A 22080-nucleotide genomic window follows, 5' to 3' on the forward strand; every position below is an offset into this window, starting at 1 on the left:
GCCGGTTTCAGCTTCCTCTCCATCCGCTTCTTCGCGTCGTAGTCGTCCGCCGAGAGTGAAAAAGTCGCTGATTAGCTTCCGCTCTGTTTTACCGCGAAGTGCAAAAAAACTTTCGTCGGCTGTGTACTCTTTTTTTATACGTCTTATCATCTTATTATTACTATATAGGCATACTCAAGATTCAGGTTTTAATATCTGGATATATGTATCTGGAAACTACGCCAAGATTCCTATTCTCACTATTTGGAGATATCGCCTGATTGAATTAGACCGTTTGATAATTCTAATGTTCGAGAAAATTCGAAACAGGTCGAAGTGTGAAAAAAAACAAACGAATTGAAATACTAATGCTATATATGTATTTTTGTTTTATTCAAAATTTATTAATTGTATGATTTTTTTATTCAAATATTAACATTCAGATTTGACTGAATATTTTCGGAAACGTTTCAATGACTATTTTCATATTTCATTGATCAATTTATCAAACAAATTTTTCAATAAATGTATTTATTTCCAATAAATGTATTTATTTCCAATAAATGTACGTTAAATTAATAATCCGATATCGGATATTTCGAATTTATTTTAGCCATAATATTAAATAACAAAAAGCTTTTTGCCAAGTGTAAATATAAGGTGTAAAATATTCATGAATATGATTAAACCTATTTCCATCTGAAAGATTTTAAATATAGATTGGTTTCAAATTATATTAGGGGATGATTTTAATAGAATTCTAAATTGATGCCGTCCCTATGGGACGATATATTTGTATCTATAGGTACATATATAAAAAGAGGATACTTCAAAGACAGCCTCAAAGTTAAAACAACATGATTTTAAACCTTGTGAATGACGCAGATTAAATAATATTACATAGTATATGTTTTAGGCGTGTGTATTTGGTCACTCACTTTATTTAGTTTAAATTATATTTTCGGTCACTGAATGTTTGACTACATATATAATACTTTATAATATTTTTGACAGTCATGTTCCTCGGTTCATCAGTTATCCTAATTCGGAACAACATCGGCGGGTATTTCCGCCGTGGTTTGGGTGCAAACTTATAGCTGATGTTCGTGCAAAATGGTTGTCTCATAGAAGATGGAAACGTAGCCAATCATTTTGTGACTATGAGAAATTCCGGACTCTTAGGAAGATCGTGAAACGTGGTGTGAGTGAGCGATATACTGTCTATCTTAATGAGATGGAGAGTGCTATTGCGGTTAATCCTAACCACTTTTTCAGATTCATTAAGAGTAAGCATATTTCACATGGTCTTGAGCATTCATTCTCATTTGGTAATAAAAGTTTTGACGGTCCTGAGATCGCCAATGCTTTTGCTTCATTTTTTAGCTCTGTCTTTGACCAGAGTAAACCATCCCTTAATGCTAGTTTGGCTTCACAAATTGGTACTGAGGGTGTCGGTATAGACATTCCGCGGGTATCGCTGGGAGATGTTAGGATGGCTATTATGAAGCTGAAGGGGTCTGTTGGGCCTGACGGTGTGCCCCCTGACGTATTAAAGGTATGCTGTAATTCGCTTTTAGAGCCTCTTCAGTTTATTTTTAACCTTATTCTTGCTTCTGGTAATTATCCTGAAAAATGGAAATTATCTAGAGTCATTCCTATTCATAAGAGTGGCTCTAAAAATGAGGTTGAAAATTATAGACCTATTGCTATTATCTCGGCTATTCCCAAAATTTTTGACATCATCCTTCACCGTTTGATTCTTGCGCAGTTTAAAAGATTATTGTGTGATGAGCAACATGGTTTTACACCCTGTCGTTCCACTACCACTAATCTCGCCTGCTTCACACATTTGATCATGTCTAAAGTTGACGTTGGTCAGCAAGTTGATGTAGCCTACTTTGACTTTCGTAAAGCCTTTGATCAAGTCAATAATGACGCTCTTTTGATCAGGTTAGCTGAAGTGGGTTTTTCAACGCGTCTTCTTAAACTCTTTGCTTCTTATCTTAGTGATAGGAAGCAATTTGTTAGATATGGTCTTTATGAATCTCCTTCATTTTTTACTCGATCTGGTGTTACTCAGGGGTCCACTTTAGGCCCATTACTATTTACAATTCTTATTAATAACCTCCCTAGAGTTTTATGTAATGCATCATGTCTCTTGTTTGCTGACGACGTTAAATTATTTTTTGCTGTCAAGGATGAGAGGCAAGCCTCTCTCCTTCAAGCTGATATTAACGCTGTCTTGGAGTTCAGTTCTAGTTTAGGCCTTGAACTTAATTTACACAAATATGCAATTATGAGCTATGGACGTGCACATTCACTCTATTGTCACGGATATTCCATTAGATCCGTCTTGTTGAAGCGTGTGGAATCTATTGTCGATTTGGGTATCACTTTTGATCCTCAGCTCACCTTTCACAACCATATCAAAAAAGTCGCTGACGTTTCCTTTCGTCGACTTGGATTTGTTTTGAGATATGGAAGATTATTCTCCAATCCTTTGTCTTCTCGCTTGCTTTTCAATTCGCTTGTGAGAAGTAAGCTAGAGTATAATGCGATTGTGTGGAATCCGCATGAAGCAAATTACTCTCTGATGATTGAGAAAGTGCAAAAAGCATTTCTTCGTTTCCTATATAGGAAAGAATATGGGTATTACCCATATCTCTACCCCACTCCTTTCCTTTTGGGCATGCTTGGGTATAATTCCCTTGAACTTCGGAGAAACTTCTCATTAATTCGTTTCGTTCTCCTGCTCTTACGTGGTAATACGTCATGCCCGTTGTTGCTGGAGCAGTTGGGGCTTTATGTCCCTATTCACTATGTGCGTGGTAGACATCATCATTTGCTGGCTGTACCTCCTGCCCGCACAGTCCTTTTTCGAATGGCTCCTATTCCAAGAGCTATCCGACTTCTTAATGAAATCGTTGCTGCCGAGACTGAATGTGATATTTTCCACCTTAGTGAGCGTAAATTGTCGGAAATTACTCTAACCCATTTATCTGGTAGTCTGCGCTCATCATTGTTTTCATGATTGATTGTGATTTATGAGTGAAATTTTGATTAACTCTCTTCCATTTGGGCCTTACAGGGATGTTTTGTATTTGTAGTTGTTTCTTACATATTTATTGAAACTGGCTGTAGGTGCAAGGCATTCCTTATGCTATATTTTATTTGATATTTTTACTTTATCTGTTATTATAAATGCTATTTTTTATGTATGTAGATGTATTTATGTTTATGTTTAATTGTTATTTTGTTTTTTTTCTTTTTTGTGTTATATTTTTTGACCATTGTGGCGCTTTAGGAATTCCTGTTATGCCACAATGGTCTGTTTAAAATAAATAAATAAATAAATATATTCTGTCTGTCAAAAAATACATACTACAATAACTGATCATTCATTTTTTATCTAAATACATACATGTCTTAGTTACTGACGATTTATTAAAAAACACCATTAAATTTGGTGTCCATGTATAATATATTACATGAACATATGCATACTTTTATGAATATAATTATAACGTATAACGTATAAATATGATAATACTAAGTAAAAAAATCATCAGTAGCTATTATAATAGACCTGACATATAAATATGTCAGGTCGTAATTTATGAAAAATAAGAAGCGTTTAAAAATAATAATATGTAGATGTATGTATATATGTACCTACATATTATATATGCATATTTAATATTTGTAAGCAGTTCTTTTTACATAATTTTCAACATAAATTGACCATTGAATATTATGTAATAAATTTGATATATTGGAAATTCTTTTGTATACAATGACATATTTCATGTATGCTTTATATTTTTCAATAGGCTATGGAAATATCGCTCCCAGGACAAAATGGGGCAAAGTGACTACAATCTTGTACGCTATCATTGGAATGCCTCTGTTCCTCCTGTATCTATCGAACATCGGTAAGTTTTCTACAAAATAAATTTATAAATACGAAATTTATTTATTATATTAAGAAAAGATTTCTTTTGACGAAAAAGGCGATATTTTGGCAAGATCTTTCAAGTGGTCTTACGCAATGTGCTGCCTGTGTCGAGGATGTCCAGGAGTGGCCAGAAGGAGAGCAGAAAGGGTCCGCATAAGGACGTCGCGCAATCAAGTCAATCAGGTAAGAGTAAATATGTTCAACAATTCAAAAGAAAATTCAGGTTAGTACACGAGAAAGGGGATGGGGCTAGCTCGGAAAATTCGGCAGCGAGTGAAATATCGTGTTTGCGGTGCGGATTTCGCGTCTGCGAAACTCAAATGAGATTTTTATTATTGTTTCGGTTCACTTTTTTCTGTTTATTGTCTTATTGCCCGGTTAGACGGTTGGATTTGAACGCGATAACCGCTAAATTGAATTTTTATGCTCGCACGAAGCGATATATTATTTTGGATGGAACGTAAGTAAGTAACTTACACAATAGAAATAAAATATGATAAACAATGGAAGGAAACAACGGTTAGATAATATTATAATAATACATTTTGATATATGCTCGCAAAGTGCTACGATTCATTTATAACTTTGATTCATAGCGAAGTTATGTACCATATACATACATACGTACATTCCTATGTATGGGTACAAATATGTAAAAAAACTGTAATTAAAACTATCTTTAATAGCCTCAAATTTGTGATATTAAATCAAAAGTGTTTTGCAAAGTTTAATAACATTTATCACATCATCATCTCGGCCGCTCACCATCCACTGCTGGATGAAGGCCTCTCCAACATGTTTCCACTCTTCTCTGTTTTGCGCGAACCTCATCCATCTCACCCCACACATTTTCCTAATTTTATCTAGCCATCTTCTCTGCGGTCTTCTTTTTACCCTTTTGCATTCTCTCGGGTACCATTCTAGCACTTCTTTTGTCCTCCTTTTATCTATAATTCTAGCCACGTGACCCATCCATTACCATTTCAATCTCTTTACTCTATCCACTCCCCTTGGCATACTTCTCACCCACGTGTTTCACTTCCTGTGCATTTCACATCCATACGTCATCACTGGAAAAACGCATTGATCGAAAACCTTTTTCTTCAGGCAGAGCGGCATTTTTGATTTAAGAACAACATTCAGTCGTCTAAATGCACTCCATTCTAATTTCATACGTCTATTTTTTTAACTCTCCATCTTAACTACCGGACGTGTATATTATTTGAACTAAATATAAATAATTATTTACTTCTTTAGTACATATGTATATTCGCCTAAATGTATTTTATATTTTTTATGAGAATCTTAAATACATATATACATATGTATGTATGTAGATAATGAGCAAACATGTTATATATATTCGTGATATAATTATATTTATTCATGCAAATTTCATAAAAAACTTCGCCAGTTGGGTTTCGACTTTTAATTGAGTTCCGTGAATGTTCAATACACACAAAAGTTGAAGAATTGTAATTGTAAGATATATGTATGCATGTTTTTCACCAGAAAATATTTTGACAGACGTACTTCGATTCGAAAAAATGGTCACCGTACTATACGTTTACTTTGCAATTGTAAATTTCACATAAACACAATGCGTTCGATATGGAAAACTTATTTATTTTCAGTTCCATGCGTCGACCATTTGTCAAACACAGCCTCTGTAGATGTACCGTGAAATATTTGACGTGTTTTTCTCGTTGTTTTGTACACCGTGGGTATAATAGGAGTGAACCGTGCGCGAGAATAAATACAGGGGGAAATTTCCAGAGAGCTATATTGTACGTAAAATACATACACAAGTCTGCTATAGTGCATCACATCTCAATATCTTGCCTGAAAGATGCTTTTTCTGTAAAAGCCGTCTGCATTCAACGCGTCGAATGGAAATTCCGTCTTCAAAGTTTGACTGATTTTGGCGACATGTGTGAAAAATGTATTGAAGTCATTTTTTTTTCATACTCTTCAACGAGATACGTCTCCACTACTGAACGATTGAACTCAAATACAGAGATAACTACCCACAAAAGATATGTCGTCGTTACTTTATAATATTATATATAAAGTGAAATATTTTCGTAATGCGAAAATTCAATATAGATATCTTATAGATACGTGAATACATGCTTATGTTTTTTTTGTGTTATTTATTACAAAAATAAGACACATCAATGTTAAAATAATTGAAAATGAAAATGAATATATCTATAATATGTATCTATGTATATAGGAACATTGGAAAATGGCGTGTATCCAAATCCTCGAAACAATTTCCTAAATCGGTAACATTTTCGGATCACCGCTTGAGAGGAGAGGAAAATCGAAATCGGAGTGCGAATACCGAAAAGAGGGAGTACAAGGGGACCGGAACTGATATTAACGTGACAAGTCGTCCGGGAAAGTTAATAAGATATAAGAGGAGGCTGGAGAATGGCCGCCGCAGAATGGTCACTTTATAAATAACGAAGTATCGCCGAGACGAAACGAATGGCCCAATAATTTCATAACGGAACACTTTCCATCGACGCCTGGCATTTTCTTGATTTTCCGTGGCCGGAATTGATCAGATTTTCTCCGACACTGGTCGGTTAATTTCATTGGGAGCTGACAAAAATCGAATACATCTCCCACATCAAGCGAGTAGCTTTTACTTATATTCGTGACTGATGTTTCGAAGAAAATATACAATTACTACCTGTATGACTACTGTAATGACTACTTGTATTTTTATTTTTATTTTTAAATCCTTTTTATTATCACGAAATTATGTTAACAATACATCTTATATCTATTTTAATAGCTACTGATCTACTGATCATTTTATATTTTACAATTTAATTTAATTTGGTTAGCAATCATAGTATTATATTATTCTAATGTTAATCTACAGCATAATAAGAAAAAGAGCTCAAAAACCTATTTACAATCCTTATAAATGTTCATAATACATCTAATACGTAATATTAATTAAAGACTTTCTAAAGTCGATGACCTAAAGCAGATTGTGTTTGGGTAATCTGTGTTTATATCTAAAGGGTATAGACATTTTGTTGTAAACACCGAAACTTCACAAGTGTGTTAGTATGGTTATTAGTGATTCTGTCATAGAATCTACTGGTTAGTTTGTTAGTAATGTCTGTAACAAACGGAATATTATATATGGCATGCAGTTTTTTCAGGTTAGTATATATAGGTGTATTATAAATTATTTTTAGGGATTTATTTTGTATTACTTGGAGCTTGGAAAGGTTAGTATTCGAGGCGTTATTCCATACAGGTGAAGCATAGGTTAATAATGGTAATATGAGCGCGCGATATATTTTTATTTTATTTTGAGTTGATAAAGAACTATGGCGATTAAATATTGGATATATTGAGGATATACCCCGCATCGCCTTGCATTTCGCTCCCTCAATGTGAGGTGCCCATCTCATTATTTTATCAAACGTTACTCCTAAATATTTTATTACTGACTGCCATTTCAAATAGCTACCTGTATATATATGTACATTATTAAAGGATTCTAGCATATACACTAGCATCGTCATAGCATCGTGCACTGCTGGAGCTATTGAATACTAGTAGAGAGGTTGTGGGTTTAAGTCTCGGCCCAATACGCTGCTGGCGATAAATTGTAGATCGAACGTCTCATATTAGAATTTTCCGATTTTTTAGATTTATTGTTGTAACGAATCTAATAAATTGTTATCCTCACAAATCCGAACTATTAGCATCTCGAATTTGCTGAATCTTATAAAAATATGCTACCTACATAAATTATTTATCGCAAAAAAATTGATGATTGTTCATAGATGTCAATACAATATGTTCATATTGTATTGTATATACTGTTATGTTTAATTGTTAGTACATACAAAATGATCGAACCATATGAGTCGCCTTTGGGTAGTTTCTGTAATGAATTGCAAAAATACTGAAATTTCCGATATTTATTAATTTATTTTTTAAATAAAGGCCTTACAGGTAAACCTCAATTTGCCTTCCTGGCAAATTACAAACAATGCAGCATTTTTATTATTACGCTGAATTACGAGATACTGAAAACTCGCAAATTAACGAAACATCTATGAATTGTACATACATTTTATTGTACAGTAATCATACTCAAATAGTGGTAACATAGTAGGTAGGAAGGACTTTAGCCAATTTTTAATCGGGAACCGTTTCAATAATGAAATCAGAGAAAATTGGCAAACTCTGATGAAATGATCGACCTGGAGTCACAAATATTCAGGTCTGACCAGCAGCACTACAGATATACTCTAAAATAATAGAAAAAAATATTTTCAATCGAGATCAGCTCATGGGATCGAAACCGGCACCTCTCGGTGTTAGGCAGAAGTTTAACGACCGAGCTATGCTGCTGGCTATGATATCGGTATTATCGAAAGAACAAAGAACAATATCAATATAATCGGTACTACTGGTGCTTTTTTTTAATTAATTAATTGTTAAAAAAAAAACAGTACTCTCGATATCCCGCGCACCGCTTGCATGTTTCAACATGTTTATTAAAATGTACGCCAAACTCAAACTTTTAAATACTAGATATTCTCAGTCTCAGGTATAAAATTATTATAATTTTTCGTAGAAATTTATGTAATTTTGTTTAATTTTTAGTTTTTTTTTTTGGCAATTCCAACTTAGGCTTATCAGATATCCAAACATCGCTCTCTGGAGATACAATAGTCAACCGCCAACTGGGGAATCAGGAATAAATTATATAAATTATGATAAAGACGCATATGGGCTATATTTCAAAATTTAAAGTAAAAAGTTGCCAGTTAAAATATAGATAGTATCTCTATTTAAATTTATAAAACGTTATTTTGACAAATCTGCACGGGGCGGATTTTACACTCGTTATTGGTATACTTTTATAAAAGTTAAATCGCTTAGAATCTTTCTGGGCATAGTGTAATCCTCACCATATGGTTGCGAAAAAAGAAAGTAAAATTACCATAATTTACAACTGAAACTTCTTCAAAAATGGCGAAAAATAAATACGTAATACTGCTTAAAATTATTTTACATTGAAATCCCACGCCGATAATACATATAATTTAAACCCATACAATAAGCATTTTTAAAAGCTTTTATTTGGTGTTGTATTATCTGCTTTTATACCTGTTTTCAAACAATATACAATTGGTCGTTTTCGTAGTTTTTATACATTGAGATATAATTTTCGATAAATTAAATGTGCGAATTTGAAAAAAATCGATACTATCGGTATTTCTTTTTTTTAAATATCGGTATTACCAAAGGCTTATCAGTAATATCGGTCTTACAATCCCTAATGGCACAGTATGCATGTAATGAAAAAAATATAAATATATATCAACAAGGAAATTGACATAAAGTGAACTGATTTTTACAAGGCTCTTCCATATTTCACTTCGCTCATTAGTCTGACAGCATTTTATATTATTATACTGTGAAAATATCTTTCCTAAATTACGAATGATATACATACATATATTATGACAATATCTAACTTAACATATCAAACTTAACTTATGTATACACCTATGTACTATCAACATAATTAAGCCTATATTAAATTACATCGAAAACAAATGACTCAATTTGATATTCACATTATTATATCATGTAAATTACACACAAGTGCGTGTGTATTATATAATATACATATACATATATACAATCACGCACGAAGAACATACATATTTACCATTAGAGCTAGGCACTTGAAAACGTCAATCGACCAAAGCCTAATTGTACGATAAACATCAATAGTTTTGACGACACTTCATCTATCGCATGAGGCGTGTACCTACTTACCCTGTTGTCCCATTGTAGGCTTTCACGGCGGACGTTTTAGCCGAGTAGTTTATTCACAATGACTGAAATACACGACAGCATCCGTCCCCCGAGCAAAAGATGAAAAGCAATCATCCCACACGTCCCGTCCAAAAGGTTTCGTTTCCTTGATGCGGACATGTCACTCCGCTACACCTGCTTATGTGAATCAATATTTCATCCGAGTGTTCCACGACGGCAGTAGGGAAAAAACGTTGATTGAAAAACTAAGTGAAAAATGACCCACTTTATATATGTACGTACCTTTATATGTGTGATCGCACGCATCTACACATTTTACAATGTGTAGTTTCCCCCGCGTTGTTTATACTCGCTTGCTTCGTATTATATTATTTATAGTGATCTGAGAGTGCAATAGATTGATTTCAAAAAGTTAATTTATTTTTTTATTTATTTAACATATTAGCCAAAGTGACATTACAGAGATCTCCAACGCGTCACTGTGGCCGGTCATTCAGTAATAATAACATCATAACAGTAATAATAACTTATAAAAATAACAATATTGACACAACATCATTAAAATCATAAAATCATAAAAAAAACATAGATAAAGTAATAACAATCATTCATATTTATAATAGGCAAAATCAACCACTGGCATTCCTCAACAACCACTCAACCAGATTAGTATATTTTATATTGAAGAGGTCAATTTCACCAGAAATCCGGTTGAGCAGATATATAGCCCTAGATATAGGAGCCGTTGTCAACATATTTGTGCGAGCCACAGGAGGAACAAACAAATCACGATATCTCAAGTCCCTGAATTTGCTAGGTGCATTAAACCTAAATTCATTTAGAACCTGAGGATTGTGAATTATCCCATTCAACAGCTTAAAAAAGTGCCTTCCCAGTAACATATTCCGACGAGACTCCAATGAGTTGAAACCTAACGCCCCTAATAGGAATGCACTAGGATATAGCCAAGGATAATAACCATACTGTTTCAAATAAAGATATCTGAGAAACCGTTTTTGGATTCTCTCAATCTTCAATGATTCCATATAATAGAAGAAAATTCCAGAATACTACGTACTAAAGATTCATAAAGAATTTTAAGCACCAACGTACTCTGGAAAGGTTTGCTAACTCTTAGTAAGAATCCCAGCATTTTTGTGGCTCGCAAACAAATATTGTCTATGTGTCGTTTAAATTGAAAATTATTCGAGAACAAGACCCCCAAATCACAATATTCATCCACAAACTTTAATTCAACACCACTTAGGCGATATGGATAAATCAAGCGATTTGAAGATCTTGCCACATTGAGAACACAGCATTTTTGAATGCTAAAAAATAATTTATTATCGACAGACCAACTTGACAGCGCATCTAAGTCCAATTGGAGAAGGGCTGCGTCACTATGAGACTTAACTGTCATAAAAATCTTAAGGTCATCAGCGAATAAAAGATAGTCTGAATACTTGATTATTTTTGAGATGTCATTAATGTAAATTAAAAAGAATAATGTCCCTAAGTTGGACCCCTGAGGTACCCCAGAATGTGAAATAAACTCATTTGAGGAATTAGGGTGAAAATAGACAAATTGCCTCCGATTTTCAAAGTAATTTTGTATAAGTTGCATCAAGCCATTTGATAACCCAAAATTTCTTAACTTCACAAACAAAACATTATGGTCTACCATATCAAAGGCCTTCATGAAATCGGTATATACTACATCAACTTGGTTTCCCGCGTCAACCGATTTGGTTACATAATTGGAAAAACATAATAAATTAGTAACTGTTGAACGAGAACTTCTAAACCCATGTTGTTGATCGATCAAATATGGTTCACAGTGATTGTAGATATACCGATGTAAAATTGCCTCGAACACCTTGGCAGGAGCAGAAAGTAGCGCAACCGGTCTATAATTTGTAATTGATAAAATGTCACCTTTTTTAAAAATGGGAACAATTTTAGTGATTTTCCAAAAATCAGGAAATATTCCCGAATTTAATGACAAATTGAAGATAAAGCATAGTGGTTGCGTTAAAGGAGCTTTGCAAGCTTTCAACACATACGCAGGAATGAGATCTGGACCAGCCGAAAGTTTTTGTTTCAGTCTGTTAAAACCATAAATTAAGTCATTTTGATTGCAGCAATCTAGGTTTAGAAAAGGGAACCAGCCATTGTCTGATATACTGTTAGACTGACCTTGTACAGATTGACTACTCCGCACAATATTGCTAAAATGTTCACCAAACTTATCAGCAATATTTTGGGAACCATGTACCTCACAGTTTTCATAAATCATAGTGCCAGGCATATTTTTAGTAAAACGTTTAGAATTAATAAGTGACCAGAAAGCAGACGGCTCCTTAGATAGTGCAATTTCACAATTTAAAATATATTTTTTACGGCATTCATCCATAGTTGATTTTACTAATTTACGCAGATATAGAAAATCAGCACGTGCTATGCAACATTTCGTTGTTTTCCAAATTTTATGGACGTAAATTTTTCTTTGAATAATCTTAATTAAATCTTTTGAAAACCATTTAGGATACTTATAATCGTTGGATAACTGGGCAAATTTCTTTTTATTAAAAATGCCATTACATTCATTATATACAATATTATAGAAGGTGGAAACAGCTATATTTACATCACAACACTTATACAACTCATTCCAATTACAATTGGCCAGACTATTTCCTAATTTAACCAGCTTATCTCCATATTCAAATTTCCATCCAGGTATCATTTTTCCATCAGAACACAACATATTATTAATATTAAATTTAGCTGAATTAAAAATATTATCAACATCAAGTGCTGGATGATAAATATCCTCTGTAACTAAAGGATTAGACGCTCTTGATACAGATATATTAACACAATCAATATTAGTGAAGATTAAATCTAAAATAGAACCATTATAATTGTTTTTAATAAAATTGATTTGACTTAAATCTAACAAAGATAAAACAAAATTAAGATCCTCACCCGAACAGTTCGAGGAGATTAAATTAAAATCCCCAATCAAAATTACACGCCCCTTGGATAAATCTAAAACATTTGAGACAATCAAATTAAAAAAATCCCTATAAGATTCAGGCGTTGATCTAGGCGGAAAGTAAACAACACATATATATAATAAGAATGGAATACAATACAGTTTCAACTTAAGCCACACACATTCACTTCCTTTCTCTAAACGATCAAGTCTCTCTATTGTAACATACTTGTTGCGTTTCACTGCTAACAAAACTCCTCCACCTCTCGTAGGTCTGTCCTTGCGGAAGATTGAGTAAGTTCCGTCCAGCAATTCCGCATTATGCACAGAGTCGTCAAGCCAGGTTTCCGTTAGTACCAGGATATCAGCACATTGTATAGCCGAGTTAGAACCTAATTCATCCAGTTTAGACTTAAGGCCTCGTACATTTTGATAAAAAATGGATGTGCTTATATTATTGCCGATCAATTGAGACTTTCTCGGAAGAGGACGTGGGCATCTTTGTACTTCTCCGAAAAAACCACTCCCTTATACCGGTTCCCTCTGGCCAAAATTCGGACACATTAATTAATTTAAAATTATCCACATCCACTGTAATTTTAAAAGATGTACTAAAAGAAGTCTTTCGTAATTGATCTACTAAAACGTTATCATGGCCCAGTTTTTTTGATACATATTCTTTAACTGCTTCCACAGTACAATCGTTCGTTAGGTGGAAAATATGTAGATATTTTCTAATTTTCGTCACCTGAAGATTGGCATGTGGTGCTCCTGAACCACGCATAAACGGTCTAGTAGAACGAGGTAGCGAGGGCCGCAAGGGTTGAGATGTCGCCAAAGGATCAGTAGAAGGCTGGTCGACATCGTGAGTGGATGGCACTGAAGCAGGAACAGACACAGGTTCTGAGCGTGGTAGCGAGGGCTGCGAGGGTCGTAACGGCGCCAAAGAACCAACTGTATCACCAGTGATAGCTGCAGTAGAGACGGAAGCAGAGGCAACAGCCGAAACAATGGCTGAGTCCGAACGGGTCGATGAAGCAGCGTTTGACAGCTGATATCGTTGTTTACTACGTCTTGGCCGGCTATTGGTTGACGAAGTATTGCGCTGATTGGATGCAAGAGGCAAAGCAGGTGTAGAAGGGGGCGGAGAGAGTGCAGAGACAGATGGTGGTATTGTTGCAATCTTTCCAGCCTCAATTTGAGCAGCCAGAGAACTGAAAGAATCAGCAATGAACAGCTTTAGTTCACGGGAATCCTTGGTGAGCTGGTCCACTGCATGCTTGAGGTTGGACAACAGATTGGGAGAGTCAGGCGCCCGCGAGGATTCCTCTTCAGCTCGCGCCAACATGGCTATTTGAGAGGTGGCCTCCATCAAATCAGCCTTTTTTGAGTTTGAGAGGATATTAGTTTTCCCAGACAGGTCATCGGTAATCGCACCACACAATTTATATATCGCTTCGAAGCGCGACATACTAATTAATAATTAATAAGTATAGACAGAACGACGCACGTCAACCACGTTCAAAAGGCCGGCCGTATATGTGGATTAGTCTAAATTAACTTCTTATAGGCCACCCAAACTTTCCGAAAACTCTATGAGACTCTGCGTAGTTTTCGAAAAGTAAGATTTTATATAGTAGGTTTAAGCCTATCTATCGATTGAATAAAAAATTGGAATACTACAGCCTTTTTTACCCAATTACAATCTTGGACCCAATTACACTGAGCAAAAACAAAAAAATAACCGGAGTGAGGCCTAATCAATTTTTACTAAGCTTTGATTCACTGAATTCGAATATGGCAATTGGTCTAGCCCAATAACTACATACATGAAATTTTGAGAAAAATATATTTTTGACTATTACATTTCTCTAGATAATTAATTATACAAATTTTAAAGCATCAAAAGATCACAAGAAATAGAAAATATATTTGACTAATTATGTTTAATTTTAATTTTACTTAATTAAACAGTGGTGGTTTCTGCATTTAATTTTATATAAATTTCATTATATATTCACGTCATTATCTACATATATATGTATATTCAAGACCATAGTGTCTTTCATTTGAATGAAAGATTCAATTTAAGAATGTATGTATGCTACGCGAGAAAAAAAAATGAATTTTGGAATATTATCGGTAAACTCCTTGGGAAAAAAAGCGAAGATTTAAACCATATAAATATATATTTATTAAATATATTTATCGATATTTTGGATAAATATAATTGATTTGATATCTTTGATTGATATTTTGAAACTAAATTTATAAAAAAATACTTTTACTGTATGAATTTTGGATGATTATTTTTATTACGGTCTTTGAATGAAGCTTTATTAAAAACAGTGTACATACTATGTATGTATTTATGTGCTTATGACCCAAAGTGAGTTAAGATTTTAATAAATAATCAAACATTATATTTTTCATAGAAATTATCATTATAAATTTATGTATGTATATTTTTTTTCATTGAGCTTCAAATGGATTCATTATTCAATATAAAATTTCCAGCGATTTTTTTCTATTCTATAATAAAAGGATTAAAATAAACTAAACGTATAAATTACTGCACAATACGGTTGTTTTCTGAGATGACGTTGTTACATCTAGTTGTTGTTATCTGTCGGATCAAACTATCATAATTCATTTAATAAAGTTTCTGCATATATACATATATATGTACATATTTTTATCGACCTTCCGCATATGTATTTGTACAAATGTATATGTATATACATATATTAGGGTACATAAAAAGCAACTTTCCTTGTTATTATTTTTATGCTAAAAATGCTTTTGGTGGAAAAACTTAGTATAGACGTTGAAGAACAAGATATGTAGACTAGATTAAACTAATTTCATTCCTTTTAAAATTTTATTTTACATGTTTCGACCTGTCAACAAACACTACTATTTTCACTTAGGTTTTCTTTACTTTTTTGCACAAATTGATCTGTTTAAACGTATTGTGCTTATTTTATCTGAATAAAATTAATGTGATATGAAACAATAGGATGTCTACTTTTATTCTAGTAAAACAAAATTTGCTCGAATTTGCATTTGAAAAAAATAATCAATAATAATTAAGAGTATTTTGGAACTCCAATTTTTTTTTACTTATTTACATTCTTTATTTATATTCCAGTTTCTGAGTATTCTGTCATGTCTATGACCCAAAAGCATCTACATGATATAATAAGAGGACGTACCAAAAGTCGTTTTATTCAAAATTTTAAAGATTTAGAAGAAAAAAATTAGTAACTGTTACAAAGTGCCCTCCTACGAAACTTGAAGAAATTCGAAAAATTATCAACTATTTTAAAATTGTTTACAATCATCAATAACTCGCACGTAAAGTTATTTTCTGGTAAGACACGTAAAAATATATTTTTGACCTGGTTTTCAGGCCAAATAGCACTATGTGCAACGCTAGTATAAAATAATTTAAATGTCATAATCCAAATTTCAACCTCACGTGGAAATTTCACCCAGATCGCATTCTAATACTTTTTCAACGAGAGACTCGAAAATTTGAAGGGAAATAAAAGCGAACAGCTTCACCTTCACATGCGAACACGAATACAACACTAACTGTACGAGCTCGTACATATTATTATCGTCGTTATGCGTTCAGCGAGAGGCAAAGGTAGAGGTAGATTTTCGAGGATCGCCCAGGGGTGGGTTTGAGAGGAGGTTTTCCTTTTGACTCGAGGATAAAGCGGCCATATTACATCGCGGGATTTGTCGGTTACAGCAACGAATGAAATAAAACGCGCAGTCGGCATCGCCTAATCCATTAGCGAGACCTCCCCGGCCAAAAATGAAAATAAATCACGTGAATACACCCCCAGCAGGCAGGCACACACGCGAAATTCGTATCGAATATACATAAAACTCGCGTAATCTTGAGAAGACAGTGTGGCAAGCCGTGTGCGCGCTTTTCCTCCGAGCGACACTTCCGCTTTTCCGGCGGGTCGGAAAAATCGCGACGTTTTGTATGAGGCGCTTATCGCGTGAGATTGAAACAAGTCTGCTTTTCTAAATAGAATATTTTAATATACATACATATACATAGCTACATACATAGAAAAGCTTCAATTAAATATTAATATATTTTGAAACATAGTCATGTGTATTACTGTTTGAATTTTAAAAATATGTAAACGAAATTACAAATATAGTAATTTTTAATTAAAGATACATAAGTTATACGCGAAACGAAACGTTTTATAACCAAAAAATTGGCAATTAATTTTATATAAGCTAGAAATGGTCACGAAACGTTGACGCAAGCAATTAAGCATGTCAAAAAAACCTTATATAAAAGAGCAAAAAATAAGCTCAAAAAGCTAAACATTTATAAAAATACTCTTTTTAGTTATTATAAGCTATTTATCTTCTAATATGTATTTATATTTATAGCAAAAATTTAAATGCTGTATTTCAAGTATTTTTTCACAAACAGATAATAGTGAAACAGTCAGTAGGAATAAATATATCACTATATTCAACAAAATGGTGATGTTTTTTACTGTGAATCATTAAAAAGTGGACCAGATCTGATTTTCAAATGAATTTGCAAACATGCATACATACATATGTATATCAAATTTAGCATTTAACAGCTGTAATTTTATTTGATTATTCTAAAATAAAGTTTCAAGAAGATACTCCGATCAAATGTAAACATCAATTAGCGAAATATAAACACACAATGTCGATAAATGATATCAAGTTATGTTTCGACTCGAAGGATTTAACGCTAATTTGTAAGAAATGTTGTTTACATTAATTAGCTTCTATTTATTAATACAGGCATAAATATAAGGACACGTTTCCAAGAATGCGAGACTTGAATAAGCTTAGTAAATAAAGTCGTGTAAGTCTTAAATCAACAACGTATGTAGGTCTTAAATTAATGATAAAAAGCCGTTTTAAATTTTAGTTACACACATATGTTATTTATACTGAAAAATCATTAAAATGGGTTCAAAAACATGTACACTCGAAATGTTATTTAACATCGAAACAATCGCGTCGCGTCTCAATATTTTATTTTATTTATTGAAAAATCAACAGACAACAAGATGTAGACATGCATAAAAACAAAGAGTAAATATATAATATATACAACATCCGAGTCCAATTACAGATTTTTACAAAGATAAACAAATGAAAAAGATAAATACAAGATAAACAAATGAAAAAGATAAATACAAGATAAACAAATGAAAAGGAAAATAATACAAGCTAATAATATGACTAAATAGCACATTGCATAACTAAACTAAAGTATTAAAATATTGGAAAAAGGTTATAAAATAGAATAGAAGAAGAAATTAATCAATCGGTCAAGATTCTCTTGATGTTATTCCTGAATTGATGTAGGGAAATACGGAACAGATCAACCTCATTCAGCTCCCCGTTAAACATACGATAAACACGCTGCAGATAAGAATATTTTTGGGAATTAGTATTGAAAGGATTAAATGAAAAGAGTGCAACGTGTCTAGAACACCTAACTGGGATCCTGAAATCAACCTTATTCAGTAAATCAGAACAATCATGGAAACCATTTATGAGCTTAAAGAAGAATGTAGCATCAGCAAGTCGTCGCCTGACAGAAAGATTGTTAAAAGATAGGATTTTTAAAATATCGGGAACAGTAGAATGGGTATAGATAGGAAAAAGGTAGCGTAAGGATTTAATAAATTAAAGTTGAACTTTTTGAACACAATTAATATGGGATAAATAAAAATGTGACCAGATAATTGAGGCAAATTCAAGGTGAGACCTTACAAAGGAAAAATAAAGTAATTTAAGTACATAAGGATCATTAAAGTGTTTTGTTGAGTGGAGTAGGAATCCAAGAGATTTAAATGCTTTGTTGATAATGAAGGAAATATGTTCAAAGAAATCGAGTTTATTATTGAGTATTACACAAAGATCCTTTATAGAAGATGATGTGTTTAGATTTGAATGCTTTAATTGATAGTGATAGGTGATAATAGACTTATTTCTAGTGAAATTTAAAATATATATGTAGTATATATTAGGTATTATATGTATGTGTGTATCTAGGTTCAATTTGAAATAACGCACGAGCCGTTATATTTGAAAGGTCCAACTTTCAGTTCCAAAAACACTATTTATATTTGACTTAATTCACAAACTGGTATCACGTATTTTAATTCGATATGTCCAGAATCTTGTAAAAGCAGAATATATGTATTACAGACCGCTGGTATTTTTAAATATTGTTAAACGGAAAACATTATGTTTAATTTTTTATGAAATATTTCTCGAAATTAATAAAAGTGAACGTATGTATGTATGTATGCCATTTTCAAATATAACGGCTCACATGTTAATTCATATGAGTGCGTTTTTAATAAAAATACATACATACGAAATAAATAAATTCAATTTAAATGCTACCCTGGATATATGTACATACATATATACATATATGGGTCTTAATATGAAATTTTCATTTAGTAGAATGTTTGAAATTTATTATAATAATGTGACGTGTAATATCAACGAAGTCAATCAGTTAAAGGCCAACTATGTAGAACGGTATAATGTTTTATAAAAATCACAATTTTTATCGCGCTTTATCTCCATCCGTATAAATCACGGTTTTTTATACTCACTTTTTAAAACGAACAAAAAAACCGGTAAAAACACTTAATTGTCTGAGTTTTTCTTTATTTTTTCGGCAGCAAAAGACAAAAATTCTTTCTCCGGTTTAAAAGCCAAATTCATTTCAAGCGCGCGCGCAAACTTTTATTTTAAAGATTTATGATGAAAGTTTCGCTCAAATCTTTTACAATAACCGGATAGATTTTAGCGTAATGCTAAAATGAACAGCCATTGTTTCAAACGTGACTTACACGCGCCGGGAAAACGATCAAAACAACACACCACACCAATTGAGAATTCGAAAAAAATTAATGATGCCACTAAAATGTTAAATGTTTCGATTTTGATGTTCTCTTTTCTCGGTCCAGTCGTCGAGCGTCATAGCCGAATACAGAGGCTCGAACCTGGGGAGTCGACCGCCTTCAGTCCACGTGGAGATGTACGAGGATAACGGGATCCTGGGAGGTGGCAGAGCTCATGTTCATGCAGAAAACGACAATGCAAACAGCGAGGAAGATGAGGATGAGGACGATGAGGGAGAGAGTGAAGTGACTCTGGAGGATTACGACCCCCAAACGGTCACGGTGCCCATAACGCTCTGTCTGGCCATCATGGTGGGGTAACTGAATCACTTCAATCTTGAATAAATTTAAATTTTCAATTTTATTCCACTTTTTCGTTGCCGCTTTGTATATTTTCAACGACCTTCTATATACATGTATGTGTGTTATTTTAGGTATATACTGTTTGGTGCGGCCCTGTTCGGCAGATGGGAGTCGTGGGATTCCATAGACGGCTCCTATTTTTGTTTCATATCATTGAGTAGGTAATATAACGCACGATAAAATCAAATATACTGAAATTAAATTAAGGCTCTTATTTTCTTTACGGTTAGGATGTAATTTATATTTGATGGGAACGCGTAGGATTCAATTTATCGCTTATGAAATGGGCCGCAAGTAACCGAAGATTTTGATTGATAACCTTTTACCAAATAAACAGTATCAAAAGATTTCATTTCATATACGTATGTGCTTCCAATTGATCGAGATGTTATAAAAAGTACTCTCAAAAATGCTAAAATTTAAATGAAATGAATTTTAAGCTTCATATACACATATATATACATCTCTTTCGAAATTATATATTAGATTACATATATCAAATATAATTGGTGAAATTAATTCAATAATATATTAGTTAAATATATGAAAGTATTCAAATAGATACTTATGCGCATTAAATTGATTGAAATCGTTGTATATATGAATTTCGATTTGAGATAGATATTTCAATACAATTTACGACGCTTGAATTCACCTGTTAAGTTTTAGTACTGAAGCTATAAACTGTATACATATAAATGTTATATTTACGTCTAAATCACTATTTAAGATGGAAATCGGCAGTGATGACGTTCACTAGTGTAAATTCTCAAATACATACAAGTGATTCCATTAAATTGAAATTATTACATCAAACCACTCATGTAGATAATATATTGACGAATTTTGAATAGAAATGAAGCGTGAATATGTATATCAATAGAAAATTTTCAAATGAGATGCTTTTAAAGCTCCATCAGTTTATCATTTAAATACTGCGGAAATATAAACAATAGAGCACATGGGTAATTCCAAAGGGACTCGACATGACATGAACTAAATATTTACTTTAGCAATGTTTTTAGTTAGGCTAACAATTTCGAATAAACACAAAATGTTTCACTAAAACATTCAATTTTCTAATTTTTTGCATCTAGTATCGGATTTGGAGATATCGTGCCCGGAGATAAGATATACGCGGCGAAGGAAATAGATCTCAGCTTTATATTTTGCTCCATGTACCTGATGCTGGGTATGGCACTGATAGCGATGTGCTTCAACCTGATGCAGGTACGATTTATTGACATAAACCAACATATTCTATTTTACGACACGCATTGTATGCATATAAATATTTGTATAATATTATTTTAGGAACAAGTTATAGCTATCATGGGAGTTGCCAAGAGAGGATTAAAAAATATACTACGCTGCAAAAGATGACGATTGTAGAATAGTAGGACTATTTATTTACAATATACTTATGTATTATCAATAAAAGCTATTTATATGCGAGAATTTCTTTGTTTCATTATACAATTTATGTATTATATAAATTGAATGTTTATTTTTTTAAATTTAAGACTTTTTTCCTCTTACATAACAATATAAAGGAGGCAATGCAATATTTTTATCACATCTTTTTCAAGTGTATCTTTTCAAATCAAATTTCATTTTCCCTGTCACTTTTTCCTCAAAACCCCGAGGCTTTCCTTTCCACTGCGAAGGGTAGACGTCGTTCTTTATTTTCGAGTTCGAGATTTCTATCTGGGAAAATATTCAAGTTTTCGACTCGGAATTGAATTAAATATAATCGTAAGCAAGATAAGAGAAAGCAAATTTCGCAACTGCTGAACTCATATTCTACATTCCATTGGAACGACAGTGCATTGCCACTCTGCGTAACGTTATTCGACAATAGAAGGGAAAATCGCAAGGAAATTGGAAAATTCCGAACATTGGCGACGGTAGAATGTTTCGCAAAGTAGACTGAAATTTGTTTTTCTTTTATTGTAAAGGCAAATGCTTAACAAAATAACGATACTTTCGAAACGATA

The 22080-nt window shown here is 33.0% G+C and overlaps 1 protein-coding gene across 2 annotated transcripts in view; it reads left to right on the forward strand.

Annotated features, from left to right (window-relative positions):
- The window catches only part of sand (potassium two pore domain channel sandman), a 106642-nt gene extending 85103 nt beyond the window's left edge, over positions 1 to 21539 (forward strand). For both annotated transcript variants that reach the window (XM_077443445.1, XM_077443446.1), the window contains 6 exons: positions 3810 to 3911; positions 3990 to 4117; positions 19787 to 20037; positions 20155 to 20244; positions 21181 to 21313; positions 21398 to 21539. In XM_077443445.1, coding sequence (XP_077299571.1) covers positions 3810 to 3911; positions 3990 to 4117; positions 19787 to 20037; positions 20155 to 20244; positions 21181 to 21313; positions 21398 to 21466 — 773 coding nt within the window. In that variant the 3' untranslated portion in view covers positions 21467 to 21539. The remainder of the gene's footprint in view (positions 1 to 3809; positions 3912 to 3989; positions 4118 to 19786; positions 20038 to 20154; positions 20245 to 21180; positions 21314 to 21397) is intronic.
- Positions 21540 to 22080: the final 541 nt, after the last annotated feature.

This window comes from Arctopsyche grandis, chromosome 12, assembly GCF_051622035.1.
Source record: "Arctopsyche grandis isolate Sample6627 chromosome 12, ASM5162203v2, whole genome shotgun sequence".
Lineage (NCBI taxonomy): Eukaryota > Metazoa > Arthropoda > Insecta > Trichoptera > Hydropsychidae > Arctopsyche > Arctopsyche grandis.